This window comes from Melitaea cinxia, chromosome 3, assembly GCF_905220565.1.
Source record: "Melitaea cinxia chromosome 3, ilMelCinx1.1, whole genome shotgun sequence".
In the NCBI taxonomy this organism is placed as follows: Eukaryota; Metazoa; Arthropoda; class Insecta; order Lepidoptera; family Nymphalidae; genus Melitaea; species Melitaea cinxia.
Window position 1 is genome coordinate 8,239,240 of NC_059396.1, and position 19,262 is coordinate 8,258,501.

The 19,262-nt window shown below is 32.8% G+C and overlaps 1 protein-coding gene and 1 long non-coding RNA gene across 3 annotated transcripts; one reads left to right on the top strand and one right to left on the bottom strand.

Moving 5' to 3' along the window:
* Positions 1–2,622: 2,622 nt before the first annotated feature.
* LOC123669388 lies at positions 2,623–3,850 on the bottom strand. The gene is made up of 3 exons (XR_006745747.1): positions 3,763–3,850; positions 3,325–3,594; positions 2,623–2,854 (listed from the first exon to the last, which is right to left on the bottom strand). It is a non-coding gene; the product is annotated as an uncharacterized LOC123669388 (long non-coding RNA).
* LOC123669386 lies at positions 3,498–10,595 on the top strand. 2 transcript variants are annotated; one of them, XM_045602994.1, is made up of 4 exons: positions 3,498–3,885; positions 3,983–4,098; positions 5,591–6,103; positions 7,797–8,036. In XM_045602994.1, exons 1-4 carry the CDS (start codon positions 3,570–3,572, stop codon positions 8,034–8,036), a joined length of 1,185 nt encoding a protein of 394 aa, XP_045458950.1. In that variant the 5' UTR covers positions 3,498–3,569. The 2 variants fall into 2 exon arrangements, 1 of the variants encoding a protein (XP_045458950.1); XR_006745746.1 differs by lacking the exons at positions 3,498–3,885; positions 3,983–4,098; positions 7,797–8,036 and adding an exon at positions 10,441–10,595 and having other exon boundaries at positions 6,015–6,103.
* The last annotated feature ends 8,667 nt before the right edge of the window (positions 10,596–19,262 follow it).

Sequence of the window (19,262 nt, forward strand, 5' to 3'; positions counted from 1 at the left end):
TTATTCCCTACATACATGCTCTTCGGTTTAGGGTACTCTCGACCTGGCCTTTTTTAAAGACGTCCCTTATTTGGTCTCGAAACGTTCGCCTTTTTTTTAAAATTTTTCCGTCCGCCTAGGTCTACCCCTTCCAACCCTTCCATTCACACTCGCCTTATACTTTACGCCATTTTTTTCGTCAATCGTTCTTCACTCATTCTCTCTACATGGCTCAACCATATGAGCATACCTTTCTCAATTTTTGTCACTACACCTCCTTTAGAACACAACGTTTCCTTATCTCACGATTTCTTATCCTGTCACTTAGTTTAACTCCTATCATACTTCTTAACGCTCTCACCTCAACTGCATTTATTCTGCTTTCATGTTTCTTCTGCCATACCCAACTTCACTCTTTCACTTCCGTACACCGTCGGAACCAACACCCCCTCATGCACAGCTGAACGAGCCTTGTTAGACACCTTCCGACTGCTCATAAAGGAGTGCAAAGCTCCATTTACCCTGTTTCCTGCATTCAATCTTCTTTCAGTATCACTCTCACACTTTCCATCTGTTGTAAACTTTGAACCCAAATATACAATAAACAAAATAAACACAAACTCATTCACCTGTTTGATTTGTTCATCTCCAATCACGATATTTCACTCTGTTACCGCCTCATCTTCTCTCTCAACACTCTCTTCAAACACCACCATTTTCGTCTTCTTTACATTCATCTTCATTCCCTTTCTTACAAAAGCTCCACTCATAGCAGTTACCATCTCCCGCAACTCCTCGGCCGAAGACGCAAGTAATACTGGGTCATCAGTATAAAGAAGACATTTGACGAGTAACTCATTCATTCTCAACCCACTTTCATTCTCTTTTAAATCTGTCAAACAATTGTCCATGAACAGGTTAAACAGCCACGGTGACGCTACACATCCCTGTCTAACACCTTTTTCGATAATAAAACATTCAGTTTATACCCCGTTTATCCTCACACAAGCACTAGAATCCCTATAAAGAGATTGCAATGCTCGTATGAGGATACTGCTCACACCATTTATTGACAATGCTGACCACAATTCATTTCTCACCACTCTATCATAAGCCTTTTCTAGATCCACGAATGCGCAATAGACTTTCTTGTTTTTAGCCAAACACTTTTCAGCTATGCACCGCAAAGAAAAGACCTGATCCGTACATCACATTCCCTTTCTAAATCCCGCTTGTGCATCCCATACTTTTTCGTCTGTTTCATTCACAACCCTTTCAATCAACACTTTTGCATACAATTTACCGACGACGCTGAGAAGGCTTATACCGCGGTAATTTATGCAGTCATACCGTGGCCCTTTTCCCTTATACAATGGGACGATTACGACTTTGCACCAGTTTCCCGGTACTTGCGCATTTCACCAGTACAAATTGAAAAGGCGGTACAGCTCGCTAGCCACTATACCCTGTCCAGCCTTCAGCATTTCGACGGTAATCCTGTCATACCCTGCAGCCTTATCTAATCTCATACTTTCCAACCTTTTCACCATTTCATCCATGCTTATCTCACTTTCATCACCATTTATACTCTCTTCCATGGAAGGTGCCGTATGTTGTACCTGCGCTTCCTCTCTTTCGAACAAACTTTCAAAATACTCTTTCCATCTCTTTAACACACATTCTTCTCCTTTTATAATGCTCCCATCTTGACTCCTGATTGTACTCAGTTCCGAGGTAGAGGTTTTTACTCTGGCAGTTTTGATGGATTTCCAGAAAAACTTGATGTTTGACTGGAAATCTTCAGTGAGCCTTCTATCAAAATCATCCTTTCGTTCTTCTTTCCTTCTAGTCACAACTTCTTTCGCCGCTAATTTCAATCTTTTATACTTCGTTCTTGCTTCCTTTATCTGGTCATCCGTTGTCTTTTGAACTTTTTGGTTAGCTTTTACCGCTAACCAATCCAACCACGCTTTCTTCTTTTCCACACCATCATCCACACATCATCCACCCCATCCCACACCATCCACACATTATAGTTCTTTCTTCCTTTCCTTCTTTTAGCCACCTCACCGAACTTGAAGTAGAACTGAGTCACATTAAGTGGAGCATACTAGGGTTGCCTGAAATCGGAAGAGAAGGCGAGGACACGATGATTCTGGACTCCGAGCACTTGTTCTACTTCCGTGAAGGTGATGGGCTTCCGCAAGATGGCGTCGGTTTTCTGGTCCACAAGTCTCACACATCTCACTCTCACTCACTCACAACGTTATGGAAGTCAGCAGTGTGTCGATCCGGGTAGCGTAGCTTGTACCTACTTTTTATCTATCGTTATTCACTCGGCACATTCTGACGATAATATGCATATATTGATACTAGTTGATTGATTGATTGTTTGGTTGAATTCATGCTAATTACTTTCACCCACTTGCTTAATATAAATATTACGTACATCAAAATAATCTTACATCCTTTGATAATGACATAGGGTTGACTGATAAGAGTCTGGTTTGAATGAAGGTTGCCGAATATTATATACTTTGGCCAGGAATATTCCAGCCAACCGTTTCGCGATTTATTTTTAACATACTTTATTCTTAGAACTCAGAAGTGAAAGAGAATTTTTTTAAAGAATAAGACACGGAGTAATTTTACAAGATTGATTTATTTAAATCAACTAAATGTTTATCAACTCAATTTCAAATACGCGTCCTATTAGCACTACTGTACGTCACTCGCAGCCTAGAGCTCAAAGCAAAGAGAGCGATGCAACCGCATGATGCATCGCGGCCCACGCGGCGTTATTCCGCCCTCCGCGCTCCATCGCACGACGTCACTGACTAGAGAGGCCGGGTCGTGGGAAAGCTTCTGACAATATCTATACAATTAAATAAAATTTGAGTATCTTTTTAATATTAAAATAACCCCTATTTACTAAATGCATATCGATGTATACACGGTACATATACCAAAATAACATTTTTTTATAATATTTGTCTGTCTATCTGTCCGTCTGTCTGTCTGTTTGTTCCGGCTAATCTCTGACACGACTGAACCGATTTTGACGGGACTTTCACTGGCATGATGTAAAAAGGAGTAACTTAGGCTACTTTTATTTTATAAATTTATTTATTTTGTAACTCTGCGAACTGAACAATAACTTTTTTTGTTAAATTCCACACGGACGAAGTCGCGGGCACAACTAGTAATTAGGTATATAAAAAAAAATATTTTCATCCATTAAGCAGATGAGTGAATACATAATGTCTAGTTCGGATCTTAGACTAGTAGTTTTTTTTTAGATAAACGCTAGTAGAATAACAATGTAATATGGTTTTTTGTACTCACGTAAATATTTTACTGTTATTGCATAATATTCCATTTCCATATAACGTATAATATAACCTGTTGACTCGTGACTGACGTCTAGACTCTAGAGTGTGATCTGTCTTATTGAAATTCAATAATAGAATGGAATTCATTAATTGAATTCCAAAATAAGTTGAAATTTGATAGACACCTGCGATTCGTCACTTTTTTGTTGTGATATTATTTCAAACGTGATTACTATTTTACTTTGATTTAAGTAAATAATGAGTAATACTGAAGAAAAGGCGCCTGAAACAATTGAAACAAATGGTAATTTAAACAAAGATGGAGAAAGAAAAAATTGGGTTAAATTTGATGATGAATCTCCTCAAGAAAGTGATTTAAACGCAAAATCGAAAGTCTCTGATGAATCTGTTCAATCAGTTACTAAATCAGGAGCTTCAACTTCAGAAATACCTGCTGTACTTAAAACCGAAACAGTTCACATAAATTTAGATCGCAGCGAAAACAATATTGAACCCCTTACGCAGAGTGCTATTATGAGAAATGTAGAATATATCAACGCTCGTCATGGTTTTTGTAAGTTCTATCTTATTTATGTAAAATTTTCTGGTCATTTAATAATTAAATTGTTATTGTACAAAGTTTGATATATAATGTCAATTATAATCCGCAGCTAATGGTGACGTTATTGTGACCTTGTTACCGACAAATACTAAATGGCCCTGGATTACTGCAGCAAGGTTTCGACCAGAACTAGTCCCTGAAGAGCTAATGGCTCAGGGCTTAACTGTAAGTACAAAAGTCCCAAAGATTTTCTTATCATGTAGAATAAGTTAAAAATTTACCAACTATTAATACTTATTAGATCTTTTATATCAATACTAGCTGACCCCGCAAACTTTGTTTTGCCATATATGACATTAACCCCTCCCTCCTAATCCCCCCCCTCTTATAACTTAGGGGTAATAGATGTTGGCCGATTCTCAGACCTACCCAATATGCACACAAAATCAGCCCAGCTGTTTCGGAGGAGTATTGTAATATTGTGACAAGAGAATTTTATATATAAGATTACAATTTTGAAAAAGATTAACAAATATGTTCAATCATTAACATTAAAATTCCTAGTAACAAAGGTATCATCATATATATACAATAGTTTATTAAACATTATACATATTTACAATTCACAACTTAAGAACTAAATATTTACAGATAGTTTTGGTATAAATCATGTCCGTGTGGAATTGTGCCAAGAATGCCGGCAGCATTTCCCCGTTGAATCGCTATGCCGATTCTCTGGGTAAAAAATGCACCAGCCCTCTTGGCAGGCAATAAGGCGAGAAGTTATCTCATTTAAAAAATTTTTAGCACTGCTACTCCAAGGTCCAAGTGTTTTGACTGCAAACGGCACAAAGATGTCATTTGGAATTAGTGACGAATATATGTGCCGTTTAGTCATTTCAGCATTTCCCGCTGCAGCTCCCGCTTTTAAGGCCGTTTCCCTGACATGAGACGGAGCAAGTGTGTCAACGCAAGTTGCGCCCCACAATAGCGCCCGTCTCCTTTCCTAGGGAACCAACGTCAATCCATCAGGTCACTTGCCATCATTGGAACGTCGATGGTGGCTCTTTTTATGGTATCGTTTAGGGAACTGTGGCAGAAAAACCTACCTGAACTCTTGTTACAAGAAAGGCCGTGTAGTCCGAAAGAATCAGCCTCTTTTCCGCACAGACATCTGTATTCAAAGCACAGTGTAGCTCCCAACCGGTGACCGAGAGCAATTCTAAAACTTTCATTGTCTAAAAGTGTCCCAAGATTTTTTGACGGCATTGCGTGTAACCAGTGACCTGACGCTTTATTTGACACAGCTAAAAGCCTGGCACTGTTTTTATCACTTGTACTCATACATATTAATATGCAAAGGATAAGATGTTTCCCTACCTTTTTAGAAAAAAAACCTCAAAATTACTCCACATAAATTATATATCATTTTATAGATAATTGCTTGTTCTACCGGCACCCACAACTCATAAATTTATGATTGCTTTCGTTTTTGTAAGTTAATTAATTATTAAAATTATATATACGGCGGCTTTAATTATGGAATAACGTAAGCAAAATTGACGGTCGGTAATTTTTTTTCTTATTTAGTGCGAATTATTCGCACGGATATTGCTAGTTTTAATATAATTAGTCAGAATTTTGTAAATGTTATATGTTAAAATAAAGTGAGTCCCTATTCAATATGAAATACAATTGTCTTATTTCTTAATTTCAGTTGACTGTTGAGGAATATGTTCATGCTATGGAGCTTCTCGTGAATGATGCCCGATTTACAATTTACAATATCTGCTACAAAAGAGTTTTAGTTTGTTGGGTTACTATTGCATTTTTAGTACTCTTAACTTTACTTTTTTCGGGCTTGACGGGCCTGACTTTATTTTCACTTGGAGTTATGTGGCTTATTCTTAATGCGCTGGCCATTTTTCTCTGTATGTGGATAAAGTTAAAGCTCTCAAAAGGCTTAGAACAGTGTTTAGCAAGTGTTAATAAATTGTTGAATAAACACAAACTGTTACTGGCACTAGATGACAGAGGAAGAATATCATGTCACAAAGTGAACCTGTGCTATATTTACTTTGATTCAGGGCCATGTATAGCACATATACAACAGTTTATTGAAAGCGAAGAAGGCAAAACAATCATGAAAGGTTGGGAACAAAGATTAGATGTGTCCGCTAATGATATTGTAATTCAAGGCAGCCAATCAACAAGATTATCACGAAAACAGGTAAGGTATAAAATATTTAGACCATTAATCTCTATTATTATTATTGGGATTGATGGACCATTAATCTGTATTATTATTATTGGGATTAATGGACCATTAATCTCTATCATGTTGGAAAATATGAAGTTGCTACAAAATTTGTAATAATGTATTTTAATATTTTTTTTATGGGATTGATTTTATCATGCCCTGACCTGTGTGTATATTCCAACATCTATTTGTTTGGCATAACAAAAAAAGTCACTCAAAAGTATACAGAGAGTTGGTCTATTTTAATTTTTTATTTCGATATAATATTATCCCCTTTGCTTGTATGATATAAAATTATTATTTGAAAACTTTCAAAAAAAAATTGAATAACTTATGTTGCACTCAAATATTACAATATTACCTTTGTTTCAAATACTTCATATTTTGCTGACTTTAGCCAGTGTTTAAATATCAATTAAAATGAAGTATAATATTTTAAATAAACACAAACATTGGCTAAAAATAAGACCAGTTAGTGCACAGTGTTCACAGGTAAACATATCTTGGCTTACACAAAATAAATAAATAGACAATGGCTGTGTAAAAGATTTGTGTGTAAAAATGAGATTTATGTTTCAACTTTATAAGTTCGTTTAATGCCATATCCCTAATATTATGATGCTCATAGTTTCTTTTTTTATTTTCTAATGGCTTGGATGGATAAGCAAAGCATAGAAGTTACATATTATGCACATAAAATGTTACTATATGGTTAAATATTAAAACAACAATTTATTTTATGTATTCTGACAACTAATGACCAACATAGCAAAAACTTTTTACACAAAAAGACAAAACATTAAATATTTATTTATTGAAGTACTAAGTAGCTCACTTATCACATTTTACATTATATCCGATTTTCTAGCACTTTCAAAAGTGAAGAAAAGTTGATTGAAATGAAAACTGATTATGAGTCTGAATCCAAAACAAATGATCACATTTTACTAAATTAACTGATCATTTGTATTTGAAAATTGAAATTGAGCTTTTTTAGGTTGTCTCTACTATAGTAATACATATTCTGTAAAATTTTTAAGTGGCTAGGTGGCACAATTTCTATAACAGATTAGGGAGTCTAAGTAGAGGTACAAAATTTACCTTGGCACATTATGGGAATCCTAATAAAGCATGTTACTACTTAGTATCCACTAGACCATTATTTTGTTTGAATTTCTTTTCTGTGCTGCAATAAGATAATTATTATTTTTGCTTTATGGTTAAATGTCTTCCTAAATGCACATTTTTGTAATTATCAAGTTATTTAAATTTTATAATTAACTGTTATTGGTTGACTATTCTATTATTTATTTCAGGACCAATTTTTTTATTTTTATCTACTATATTTATATCTATTATTACTAACAATTTATTAACTTTATTAATAATTTTAAATTAAAATTCATTTTATAAATAAGCAAGTATTTATTTACCACATTTGTATAGAGTTTCAAAACTAACACTTGAAATTAACATTATTTTTTAATAAAAAGGCTGCCATTACTATAGTTACTTGCTATTTAAATATTACATTAACAAAAGATGCTGTTTTATCAGTTTATTTTAAAATTGGTAGTGACTAATATTAATTGTTAGTATTTGGTATTTTATCATAGAGGTGCTTTAAGTATGTGATGGGTAAGCGAGCCAAATAAATGTGCAGGATATGGCAGAGCAAGTTTACCTCCGATATCTCCAGCGGTGGGGCAAAGACTTCTTAAGGCGACGGCTCGATTGGACTCTAGACGAGGAAGGCGGCAATCCCGCGGCGCCAAGGCACTTAGTTAACGCACTCTGCCCTTGTCAATATGTAGAGGAGATATTGCGGAACAAAGAACCCAAAGATACTCGTGCCTGTTGTCCACCGTGCAACAACTGGCTCAGACGGCGCGGTCTCGACTAACCAAACCGTTTTCGTTTGGCAAGTCATTATATTTAAAAATATATAAGTAAAGTCGAAATACCAAACTATAATTCATAACATCTCTCTGTAGGAGAGAGGTGCGCTTCTATATTTAAGGTACGCAAGTCGATGGGGTTCTTATGCGGTTAAAAACAGGTTGAATCTCAGCAGCGCTGTACCGGGTCGTCACAGCGATAAGTATGTTTGTCCTTGTCAGTATATTGAACAACATTTACAAACGAAGCCACCCGCAGGACTAGCTAAGTATTTTACTTTACATACACAAAGTATTCAAGTATACTGAAATGAATTATATTAGTATTACTTTAGTAATATATCCGTCCAATAAGAATTTACTGTAGGCATATCAAATTATATTTAGTTACTTATTCTTTTTTTTCCAAAGGTTTTTTGATTAGTGATAAAAATGTACATTAACATTCCATTAACATTATTCAAAATATTTGTAAAAAAATATATTTCATAGATATATCTATTCAATAACCTCATTATTCATATTAATTCTATTTAGGGACCATTTTTAAATTGAATAATTGATATAAATAATAATTTGAATTATACTTAACCTTAACTAAAATGATATTATCACGAAACCGTTAAGTGTTTCTTAACAATATTATATTCAAAAAATTTTAAAATAGCTAGTTACTTAAAGAAAAAAAGTTAGTGTGTTGATTCGTTGCCATGTGTCAGTATTGACCGACTACCTACTTAATGTTCATGGATTTTGAATTATCTTTAAAATATTTTAATCCATTACTGTATATTTTTGACTAAATTATTTTACGTTAAGAGTATTTGTATTTGCAAAGTACTTAATTTTTGCACCTATATTTTACTTGCTCACATATAAGATTGTAGGTAACCAAAAAGTAAACACAAAGTGATGATTCGGTTTTTTACATCTTTTTATTAAAATAAACAATAATTTAATGCCATAATAATCTATTTCAAATAAAATTATTATAAGTAGTTATAAGCAAAGAAATCACCGCACAATAAAAAATAGTCAATAAGCTCAAAAAACTATATAAGGGCGGTAAGGGATTCACTTTAAAATCATATTGATTATAATTGCAAACTTTTTTAAAAATTGTAACAGACAATTATGTGTGCCAACACCCAGAGATATGCTTGTTTTCGGGTAATTTTTAATTTCTACAGTATAGATTATTTTACTGGCCAAATAAGAATTTAATCGGTCTGTAGCTGTGCTTCTAAAGAATTTATAACCTATTTACTGTAATTTAAGCACAATGTATGTTATGCGCAATAAAACATAAAAATTACAATAAATAAGTAGGTATGTATGAAATAATGAAACCATATATACCCATTAATGTGTACCTTATATACCCATTTAGTGTTATATATTATGATGTATTTTAAGTATATTACTCATAACGTTTTACGTTGTATGAATTTTTTACATAAAAATTACAGCAGCAGCTCAACAGTTAATATCAAATGTTATTTATAATATTATAGGAAATTATACACCATCAGTATTTAAAAAGGTTTATTTTTATTATGAAAAATATAATCAATAATTTAATTTAATAAAATTTTCTATTATTAATTTATACAAAGATGTTTACTTATTTTAAGTTACAGTTTTTATAATTTTATTCCCAATGTAGTTATAACAATCGTAAAAATTGTGGTATTTTCTATCAATACAACATAGCCTTTATAGATATTAACTAAAGCAGTAAAAGATAAAAATAAAACAATGTTTATTAAAGATATCTTAGAAATTATGAATGAATACAACAAATAATTTATAATCGAATCGAAATTGATTTCTAACAGTAAGTAAAATGCCACGATTAAGACTTCTATCTCAAACTTTTATTGCTCTTTATCTTTCTGATAAGTTTTAGAAAAGACAAATCGATTACGAACTATTCAACTAATCAATTACATTACTAGTCGTCTTGAGCACAATCTGTATATACATATAGCTTAATAATGTAAAATCAGCTTAATATTCATTTAATTTTTAGATCAAATAAAGATGTAAATTTTTGCCAAAGCTCATTTTTTTTTCAGCATATCTTGGATGTGTAAAATTAAAAATATGTATTTTAATATGAGTATAGTAATAACAGTGTGTTTAACTATAAATTGTTGTTTACATATTTACACCTCACGTGGTAAGTAGTGTCAATTGAAAAAAAAAAAATACATTCCGTCCATATTTAATTATATTACGATATTAAGTCATTAATATTATATTTTTTATACATATTTATGTTATTTAAAAATATATATTAATTCTACAATCTACTATTGTGTATTTTTTACTCTAAACCTTAAATCCGATGCGATGATGTTTATATTTAAACAGATTATATTTCCTTCATCAATTTTTTTGTTACAGCTCGCAAACGAAAACAAAACCTACTTCGTCGTCAAGTAATACGCCTTAGGTAGTCGATTAAACAGTTATTTAATTAAGCATTATTATAGATAACTTAAAAATCACTTGTCAGATCTTGATTAAATTTAAGTGGAACACCATGAAAAGCACCAGTTTTCGAATAATTGTGTTTGCTCGCAAACGAAAAAAAAACCGACTTCAATTACATCGAAGAGTAATACAACGTAGATCGACGAAAAAATAGTAATACTTTGTTCGTATTCCATATAACGCGACATTATAAAATTGTGCAATTATATAATGTTCTACTGTTATTTCTAACATTTTGTTAGCGATTGTAGGCAGAAATTTCATAAAAGGCCCGTCGTCGATTCGCGCGAAGCGCTGACATCGCTTATTACGGCGGGTTTTTTAGTTGAAGCGGATTTATATTGAATTACGGTTTATGTCTTTTTTATTAAAAATATGTACTGTTCATGTTTTCACACAGCTCCGATGCACTACTGGAGTTTACCCCTTCAGATCAACTGTCTAAATAGGCACAAAAAGGCTTACTAGTCTAAGAAATATATTATTACTATATCAAATTGTAAATAAATGGATCTATAACGCCATCTATCGGAACCTAATTGCGTTATTAGAAAACGTCTGAAAGCCATCTCTAATAAGGTCATTCGTTCAGTAGATTTTACTGTTCAATTTTTTCATTCCGGGGCCTTAAATGAAAATCGATTCTTAAGGAGAAAACTCCAAAAACAGTCAAGTAAATACGCCATATCAGATATAGCTCAAAAAGTTCGAGTCAAATCTCAATTATATTTAAATGGGACCACATGACAAGCACCACCTATCGAGTAAAAAAAGAATCATCGATATCGGTCCACCCAGTAAAATAGTAATGAGGTTAATATAACGTTGGTCGACGTAAAATAGCCAAGTAAATACCCAGTATTAGCGATAACTCAAAAATTAAAAGCTCAAATATATTTATAACGAATAAACTGCTACTCTCTACTCTAGTGGAATATTGTAATTTGATCGATAGTGAACGACGTAATTTCACAAAATTTTGATAGATGGCGTTGTGGCACAGTATTGAACATGACCGCAGTCGTCTTAACATCGTCATGTAAATACGTGTCATCAAAGATTACTCAAAAATTGCTCATTATATCTCAATCATATTTAAAACGGACGACATGACAAGTATTAGCTTTTGATTTATACAAAAAAGATCAAAATCAGTGCACCCAGTAAAAAGTTATGAGGTATAATACAACGTAAGGTGACGAAAATAATGTCTAGTAAATACGCGTTATCAAAGATTACTCAAAAAGTAGTTATCAGATCTCGATAAAATTTATATGTGACCACATGATAAACATCAGCTTTCGATTAAAGTAAAAATTATCAAAATCGATACACCCAGTAAAAAGTTATTGCGGATTTTCAAGAGTTTCCCTCGATTTCTCTGGGATCCCATCATCAGATCCTGGTTTTCTTATCATGGTACCAAACTAGGGATATCCCCTTTCCAACAAAAAAAAGAATTATCAAAATCGGTACACCCAGTAGAAAGTTATGTGGTATAATACAACGTAGGTCGACGAAAAAAGCGTCAAGTAAAAACGCATTATTAGATATAATTCGAAAAGTAGTTGTTAGATCTCAAATAAATTTAAATGGGACCAATCGGCACACACCACCTTTCGATTAAAACAAAATTTGTCGAAATCGGTCTACCTGGTCAAAAGTTCTGATGTAACATAAAAAAAAAAAAAAAAAAAAAAAAAAAAAAAAAAAAAAAAAAAAAATACAGTCGAATTGAGAACCTCCTCCTTTTTTGGAAGTCGGTTAAAAAAAGAAAAAATTATAATATTATGTCCTCCCAGTCATGTCATGTGATGTGTTGTGATGCTTGCTCGCAAACGAAAAAAACCGACTCAATTTATATCGACAAGTAAATACGTGGGTGGAAAAAAATAGTAAATTAACGGCAGTACTATTTAGAGCTACTTTAATGAGAATCGCAAAATCTAAAAGTTTGACAAACAACGCATTAGAGATTATTAGTAAATTTAGTTCGCTTCAGCCTGTAATATCCCACTACTGGGAATAGGCCTCTTTCTCCATGTAGGAGAAGGATCAGAGCTTAATCCACCACGCTGCTCCAATGCTGGTTGGCGGATATATTCCCTACTATGAGTAACGATCGCTATCAGGTGTATATGATAACAACCGGGACCGATGGCTTAACGTGCTCTTCGAGGCACGGTGGGGAGACCCACAAGGACTGCACAAACACCCAGACCACGGCAAACACCTGTATGGCCAATACAAATGTTTGTGATGTGCGGGGATCGAACCCGCAACCGCCGACGCAACAGGTACAATCCATGGCTGTAACCGTTGCGCCAACGCGGCGTCAGTCGTAGTAAATTTAGTAATTGTTATTAATTCTTTTTATTTCATAAATTACTATCTGACTTCAAGCAAATCGAAGAATCAATGAATAATAATAATGATTAATATTAATTGAGTAACTTACTTTTTACAATATAAATAAATTTATTTATTATAATTTTATACGCCTAAATTTTATGAACATTATTATCACTTTAAACAGTAGTTTATACCTGCCTTCTGTATTCTTCTGCCTCTCTTCGTATAATTTTAATCGTGCTCTCTGAACCAAAACGAAAAAAACGCATAGATTAGTAAGTATTCCAGAAACTGATTGTAGAAATACACACATTCGCGCCAAGTGATAATAATTAATTTTTATAATTTGTCGTTATGGCAACTATATTCTATCCTATATAATATACAGATGATCCAAAAGTCGTGGATCAAACGAAACAGGGAGACAAAGGAGGTAATTTCCAACAAAAAATCTTTCTACAGCATGGCCATAACTTCATTCCACGAAAAGTTATGAATATTTTTGTTTTTTCAATGAAACTACTGAGTTTTTTTACAATTTAATCAATAAAAAATTAAATTGATTAAAAATAATAAAACAAAAGGTGTTATATTAAGACTCGATAATGTATCAATCTAATAAACTAAAACAATACATACTAATATTTTTATTCTAAATTTACTATTTATTTAACCATATAAATTTGTGTTTAGGTACTTAACGGATATTTTCTTATTTTTTATTGTTTACTTTTTTTACTATTATTTTTTTACTTTTTTAAAAACGTTTTTTTGTATTTGTGAATAATTTTGCATGCACATTGGTATTAAGATTGTAATATGAAAAAAGCAAGAAATAAAAGGCTTTTTTATTTTTTATTTTATTTTATTTTAATGTATCAATACTTCAAAAATTGTATTGCAGCTCTTGGTACCAAATTTAACGAGCAATGAATTTTTTTCCTTAAATTTTTAAGCGTTACAAATAATTACTTCTCACTTTAAGAGGGCCCTGTGAAAAAAAATGTACTATGGAAAAATGACCTGTATTAAAAAAAAAATGCTAATTTAATGCTGATTCAAATGAGGTACAACAACTTTTACTGTTTGACCTTTAGTTTTGGTTTTATAGTCGTTTTGTCATATTAAGGTGTAAATTTAAAGGGAAATTTAGATTTTTACTCATACATACTATGTAGTATTTTCAGAATCCACCATGAAATAAAAAGAACAATTTTGACTTGGTAATTTAATCAAATTAAAATTTTTACATTAAATGTTTAAAGTTCCTACCTCTGACCATAATGCACAACCTACACCGCCTAATGAAATTCGCACGTAATCGGTGGAATGCATGTCTGTTATTAATTATTTGTAACCTAGCAAACTCAAGCTTTTGTCGTAGTTCTTGTTCGGTGTTGTTCTCTCCTTGATACACTATATCTTTGAAATAGCCCCAAACAAAAAAGTCTATGGGATTAAGGTCGGGCGACCGGGGTGGCCATGCAATAGATCCGCTTCGACCAATCCACCGGTTAGGGAAGCGCTCGTTCAAATATCCTTGAACTGCTCGAGCGTAATGAGGCAGGGCGCCGCTTGTTGCAGCCACATTTCTGCCACTCTAGCTTCAGGAATTTTAGCTACGTTGAGTATTTGGTTCAAATTTCAATACAGAGCCACCATTCACCCTTGGTGCCATCTCATGTACCACAAGCTGCTGGTCAATAATTCCAGCCCACATGTTTGTACCAAACAAATGCTGGAATTGATCATTTCTGATGATATGTGGGTTCACTCTGGAGTAAAAGTGTAAATTGTGGATGTTAAAAAATTCCCATTCTTCTAAAATTTGACTCATCAGTCCATAAAAATTTGTTGAAGAACCTGATCAGACAGACAGACAGATCCTGACTGTGTCGTCTAGGAATCTCTCTGCAAAATCTCACTCTAGGTTTATAGTTAGCGGGCAGCAAAGCCTGCAGTCTTTTCACGTGGTAAGCGTGATATTTATTTCTTTTAATGATGCGGTGCACCGTCGATTGTGGAATCCCGAGATTTCGTGATATTTGGCGTTGGCTAATACCAAGGTCCGATCTTAACTCTCTCAGTATTTGCTCTTCATTGTTAAATCGTACCACCAGTCTACCTGTTCTCAATTACCAAGTCAAAATTGTTCTTTTTATTTCATGGTGGATTCTGAAATTACTACATAGTATGTATGAGCAAAAATCTAAATTTTCTGTTAAATTTACCATTTTATAAATTTGCACCTTAATATGACAAAACGACCATAAAACCAAAACTAAAGGTCAAACAGTAAAGTGTTGTACCTCATTTGAATCAGCATTAAATTAGCAATTTTTTTTTAATACAGGGTCACTTTTCTATAGAACATTTTTTTTCACAGGGCACTCTTAAAGTGAGAAGTAATTATTTGTAACGCTTAAAAATTTAAGGAAAAAAATTCATTGCTCGTTAAATTTGGTACCAACAGCTGCAATACAATTTTTGAAGTATTGATACATTATCGAGTCTTAATATAACACCTTTTTTTGTTTTATTATTTTTAATCAATTTAATTTTTTATTGATTATATTGTAAAAAAACTTGGTAGTTTCATTGAAAAAACAAAGATATTCATAACCTTTCGTGGAATGAAGTTATGGCCATGCTGTAGAAAGATTTTTTGTTGGAAATTACCTTCTTTATCTCCCTGTTTCGTTTGATCCACGACTTTTGAATCATTCTGTATTGTTTGTGAAAATGGTCTAAGCGTGTCTTTTTTTTAAAATATTTTACGTAGAAGATAAGAAGACACTACTTCAAATAATCCAGGGTCCATTTTTACCACTTATCCAACTGTCACGCTAATTTTTCGAGATATTAATCTTAATTTTTCGGAAAAATATTTGTCCCACAAAATGTATGATTTTACCCTCTTTTCGACATGTATCAATAATGAGGTCATGTCAACATCAATTTGTTTGATTAAACCATACATTTTTTTGGGTAAATATTTTTTCGATATATCTTATATGATTTAATAAAAAAAAAAAAAAAAACTGTACTAAATTTTTGGGAATCGTCAAATTTACATATTATTTCATCGATATTCATATAAATTTGGAATGTCTGTTTGTAATATTAAAATAACCATTTTTTATTACATGCTTATGGATGTTAACACGGTACCTACATGCACCAAAATAGCATTTTTTTACAATTTTTGTCTATCTGTCTGATTGTTCTGGCTAATCTCTGAAACGGCTGGACCGATTTTGACGGAACTTTCCCTGGCAGATAGCTGATGTCACTCACTCACTTCAGCCTAATACAGTCCATGCTGAACATAGGCGTCCACAACTTCGCGCCAACAATGGCGCGAACTCATGTGTTTTGCCCATAGTCAACACGCTGGGCAGGCGGGTTGGTGACAGCAGGGTTGGCGTATTATATAATATTATGATAGCTGGTGTAATAAGGAGTAACTTAGAATACTTTTAATTTATAACTGCGAAGTGAACAATAAGTTTGTTAAATTCCACGCAGACAAAGTCGTGGGCACAGCTAGTACCAAATATTTTTCGAACTCTGCATACTTCACGTTCTCTGTCATTGCTCACTTCATATTAAACTTTTGGTGATATTAGCGCCATCTAGGTCAAATTTTGAACTATAATTGCTACATTCATACTATACCCTATGTCTACACGAACGCGATTGTAAAAGGTTTTTGAACTATTTATAGTATTTATAGCACTGGACAATTTTTCAAATTTTTCCCCTTATAAGATTATGCTCCTCCCTTCTACACTCCATATTTTCCATTACTTAAGACTATGACAAACGGAAGCCCTTGATGTATAAGAATATATTATTTAGTGCCAGCCATTTTTTGCTTATTTACAAGTTTCCTATAATCAATAATGGATATATTGTCTACGAGTATATAACTCCTAAGGAGGCAAATTGAATTAGGCATAGCTTAATTTATTTTATCTAATACTTGTAGTGTACAGTATACCTACTATAAATTATGTAATGTAATGAATACACAACGTTCATATATAGCATTGGTTTGTGGCTGTTGCGCTAGCGGTTGGGAGTTCCATCCCGCACATGGCAAACATTAATTTGTATTGGCCATACAGATGTTTGCCGTGATATGGGCGTTTGTGCTTGTGTATTGTGTGTTTTGCGGACCCCTACACAGGAGATAATCCTACTGAGGGTCGTTGCGTGTGTAGCGTTTATTTATTTATGAAAAAAAAGCTTTTTTATAATTAGAGCAATTGTTATATCTACCTGCTTAATAACAATATTAGGTGAGATGGTTTACCTAAGACTCAATGACAATTTTTTTAGGTGCTATAAGAAATATATAAAATAGTTTCCCATTCTTCTTCCATCTAGTTTTTTACGGATAGACGACAACTTTTATGTTACGTAATGTTCCTATAACTTTCGACCGCTTTTCTATAACTTTCAGCAGCTCTTCTCTTCTCGTGCCGATCTGCGCGTTCCACATCATCCCTCTCTGTCTCAAATCAATGTAATAATATTGTAAAAAGGTTTGATAAATGTAAATATATTATTTAATTTGTTATAAAATTCAGGGATATCGTAGCAGTAGTATTGAAAGCGCTACAATTAGTGTATTGCTTTAGAATGTAATAAATTCACATTTTAAGTATTTATCAAGCCTATTCGGTTGTTCTGTGTATATCGGGTATACATTTTCGTTATAATTAATGTATGGCCATTCAAGTATTACGTAACACAAATATAATTTTTACCCCCCCCCCCAAACCTTATATAACGTGCCGTAATATTTTTCTGAATACCCCAAAAGTTATGTAACACGAAAGTGACCATTTTTAAAAACCTAAAATTTGTTTCTCAAAGTATATTATACAGACCGGAATGTCGCTAAAACACCTTTATTTATTATTTTAATCGCTTTCGCGGTAATAATAAATAGAATGTCTAGAGATTTCTTATTCTTAATTATTTTTTATTAATGCATAACGGTATTTAGTAAACAATCACACATAATGCAATATATATTTGTTTAGGTACAATTTTGCTAACTGCTATGAGTGGAGCTTTTGTAAGAAAGGGAATGAAGATGAATGCAAAGAAGACGAAAGTGATGGTGTTTGAAAGAGATGAAGCAGTGACAGACTGCAATATCGTGAATGGAGATGAACAAATTGAACAGATGAATGAGTTTGTGTATCTGGGTTCCAAGTTTACAAGAAATGGAAAGTATGATAGTGATCTTGAAAGAAGAGTGAATGCTCTTAATCACTATATAAAATTATTTCTAAGATAATTGTGTTTGCTAGAAACGAAAAAAAAAAACCGACTTCAATTACATCGACAAGTAATACAACGTATGTAGACGAAAAAAATTAACAAACGCACTACTCGTCACAACGATTTTCGGGAGTTCCCCTCGATTTCTCTGGGATTCCATCACCAATTCTAGTTTCCTTTCACCGTTTGAAAACCACAAAAAAAAAAAGAATTAACAAAATCGGTTCATAAACGACGAAGTTATATATATATATATGGTCGAATTGAGTAACCACCTTCTTTTTTGAAGTCGATTAATAACCTTAGCTTTTTGGAGAATATAAAATTTTTTGATGTAGCCTAATGACGTTTGATATAGAATTGACAGAAGATTGGTTAAAACCCTTTTTTTTAATATTTTTTATTTAATTCTACCAATTCGAATTCAATATTTATAGTTAAGACTCGACAGCGTCTGTCTGGTCAGCTTGTTTATTTTATACTAGCTGTGCCCGCGACTTCGTTGGCGTGGAATTTAACAAAAAGTCATTGTTCCGTTTGCAAAGTTATAAAATAAATGAATTACTTTAACAAAAGTAGCCTTAGTTACTTCTTATTGCATAAGCTATCTGCCAGTGAAAGTACCATCAAAATCGTTTCACCCGTTTCAGAGTTGCTGGAAAAACAGAGACAGACAGACAAAAATTGGAAAAAAATATATTTTGGTATATGGACCGTGTATACATCCGCATTTAGTAAAAAGCGGTTATTTTAATATAACAAACAGACAATCCAATTTTATTTATTTGTATAGATTGTCTACGTAAAATACGAAATGTTAAAACTATATTATAACTTAAAATTGTATGTGATTTTAAATTATAAAAAAAAGCGTATTATTATCTATTATATTTTATTGTATAGTACGACGAACGAGTAATAGATACCCTGACGCCTTAAGACATTGTCATAAACAGATTAGGAAAGAGGTTCCGTGAATAGTAGGTACTTAGAAATAGTTACCAAGTTCAACTTTTAACCTGACAACTAAATTTACTAAACAATACCAGTAAAATTAAAAATTAATACTTTCAAATTAGTTA

Bases quoted from the DNA above. Each gene is read 5' to 3' on its own strand.
- LOC123669386 (XM_045602994.1), top strand. From the start codon at position 3,570: ATGAGTAATACTGAAGAAAAGGCGCCTGAAACAATTGAAACAAATGGT. The intron at 3,886-3,982 runs GTAAGTTCTATC...TATAATCCGCAG, and splicing joins CAACGCTCGTCATGGTTTTT to CTAATGGTGACGTTATTGTG. The intron at 6,104-7,796 runs GTAAGGTATAAA...ATAAATGTGCAG, and splicing joins CAAGATTATCACGAAAACAG to GATATGGCAGAGCAAGTTTA.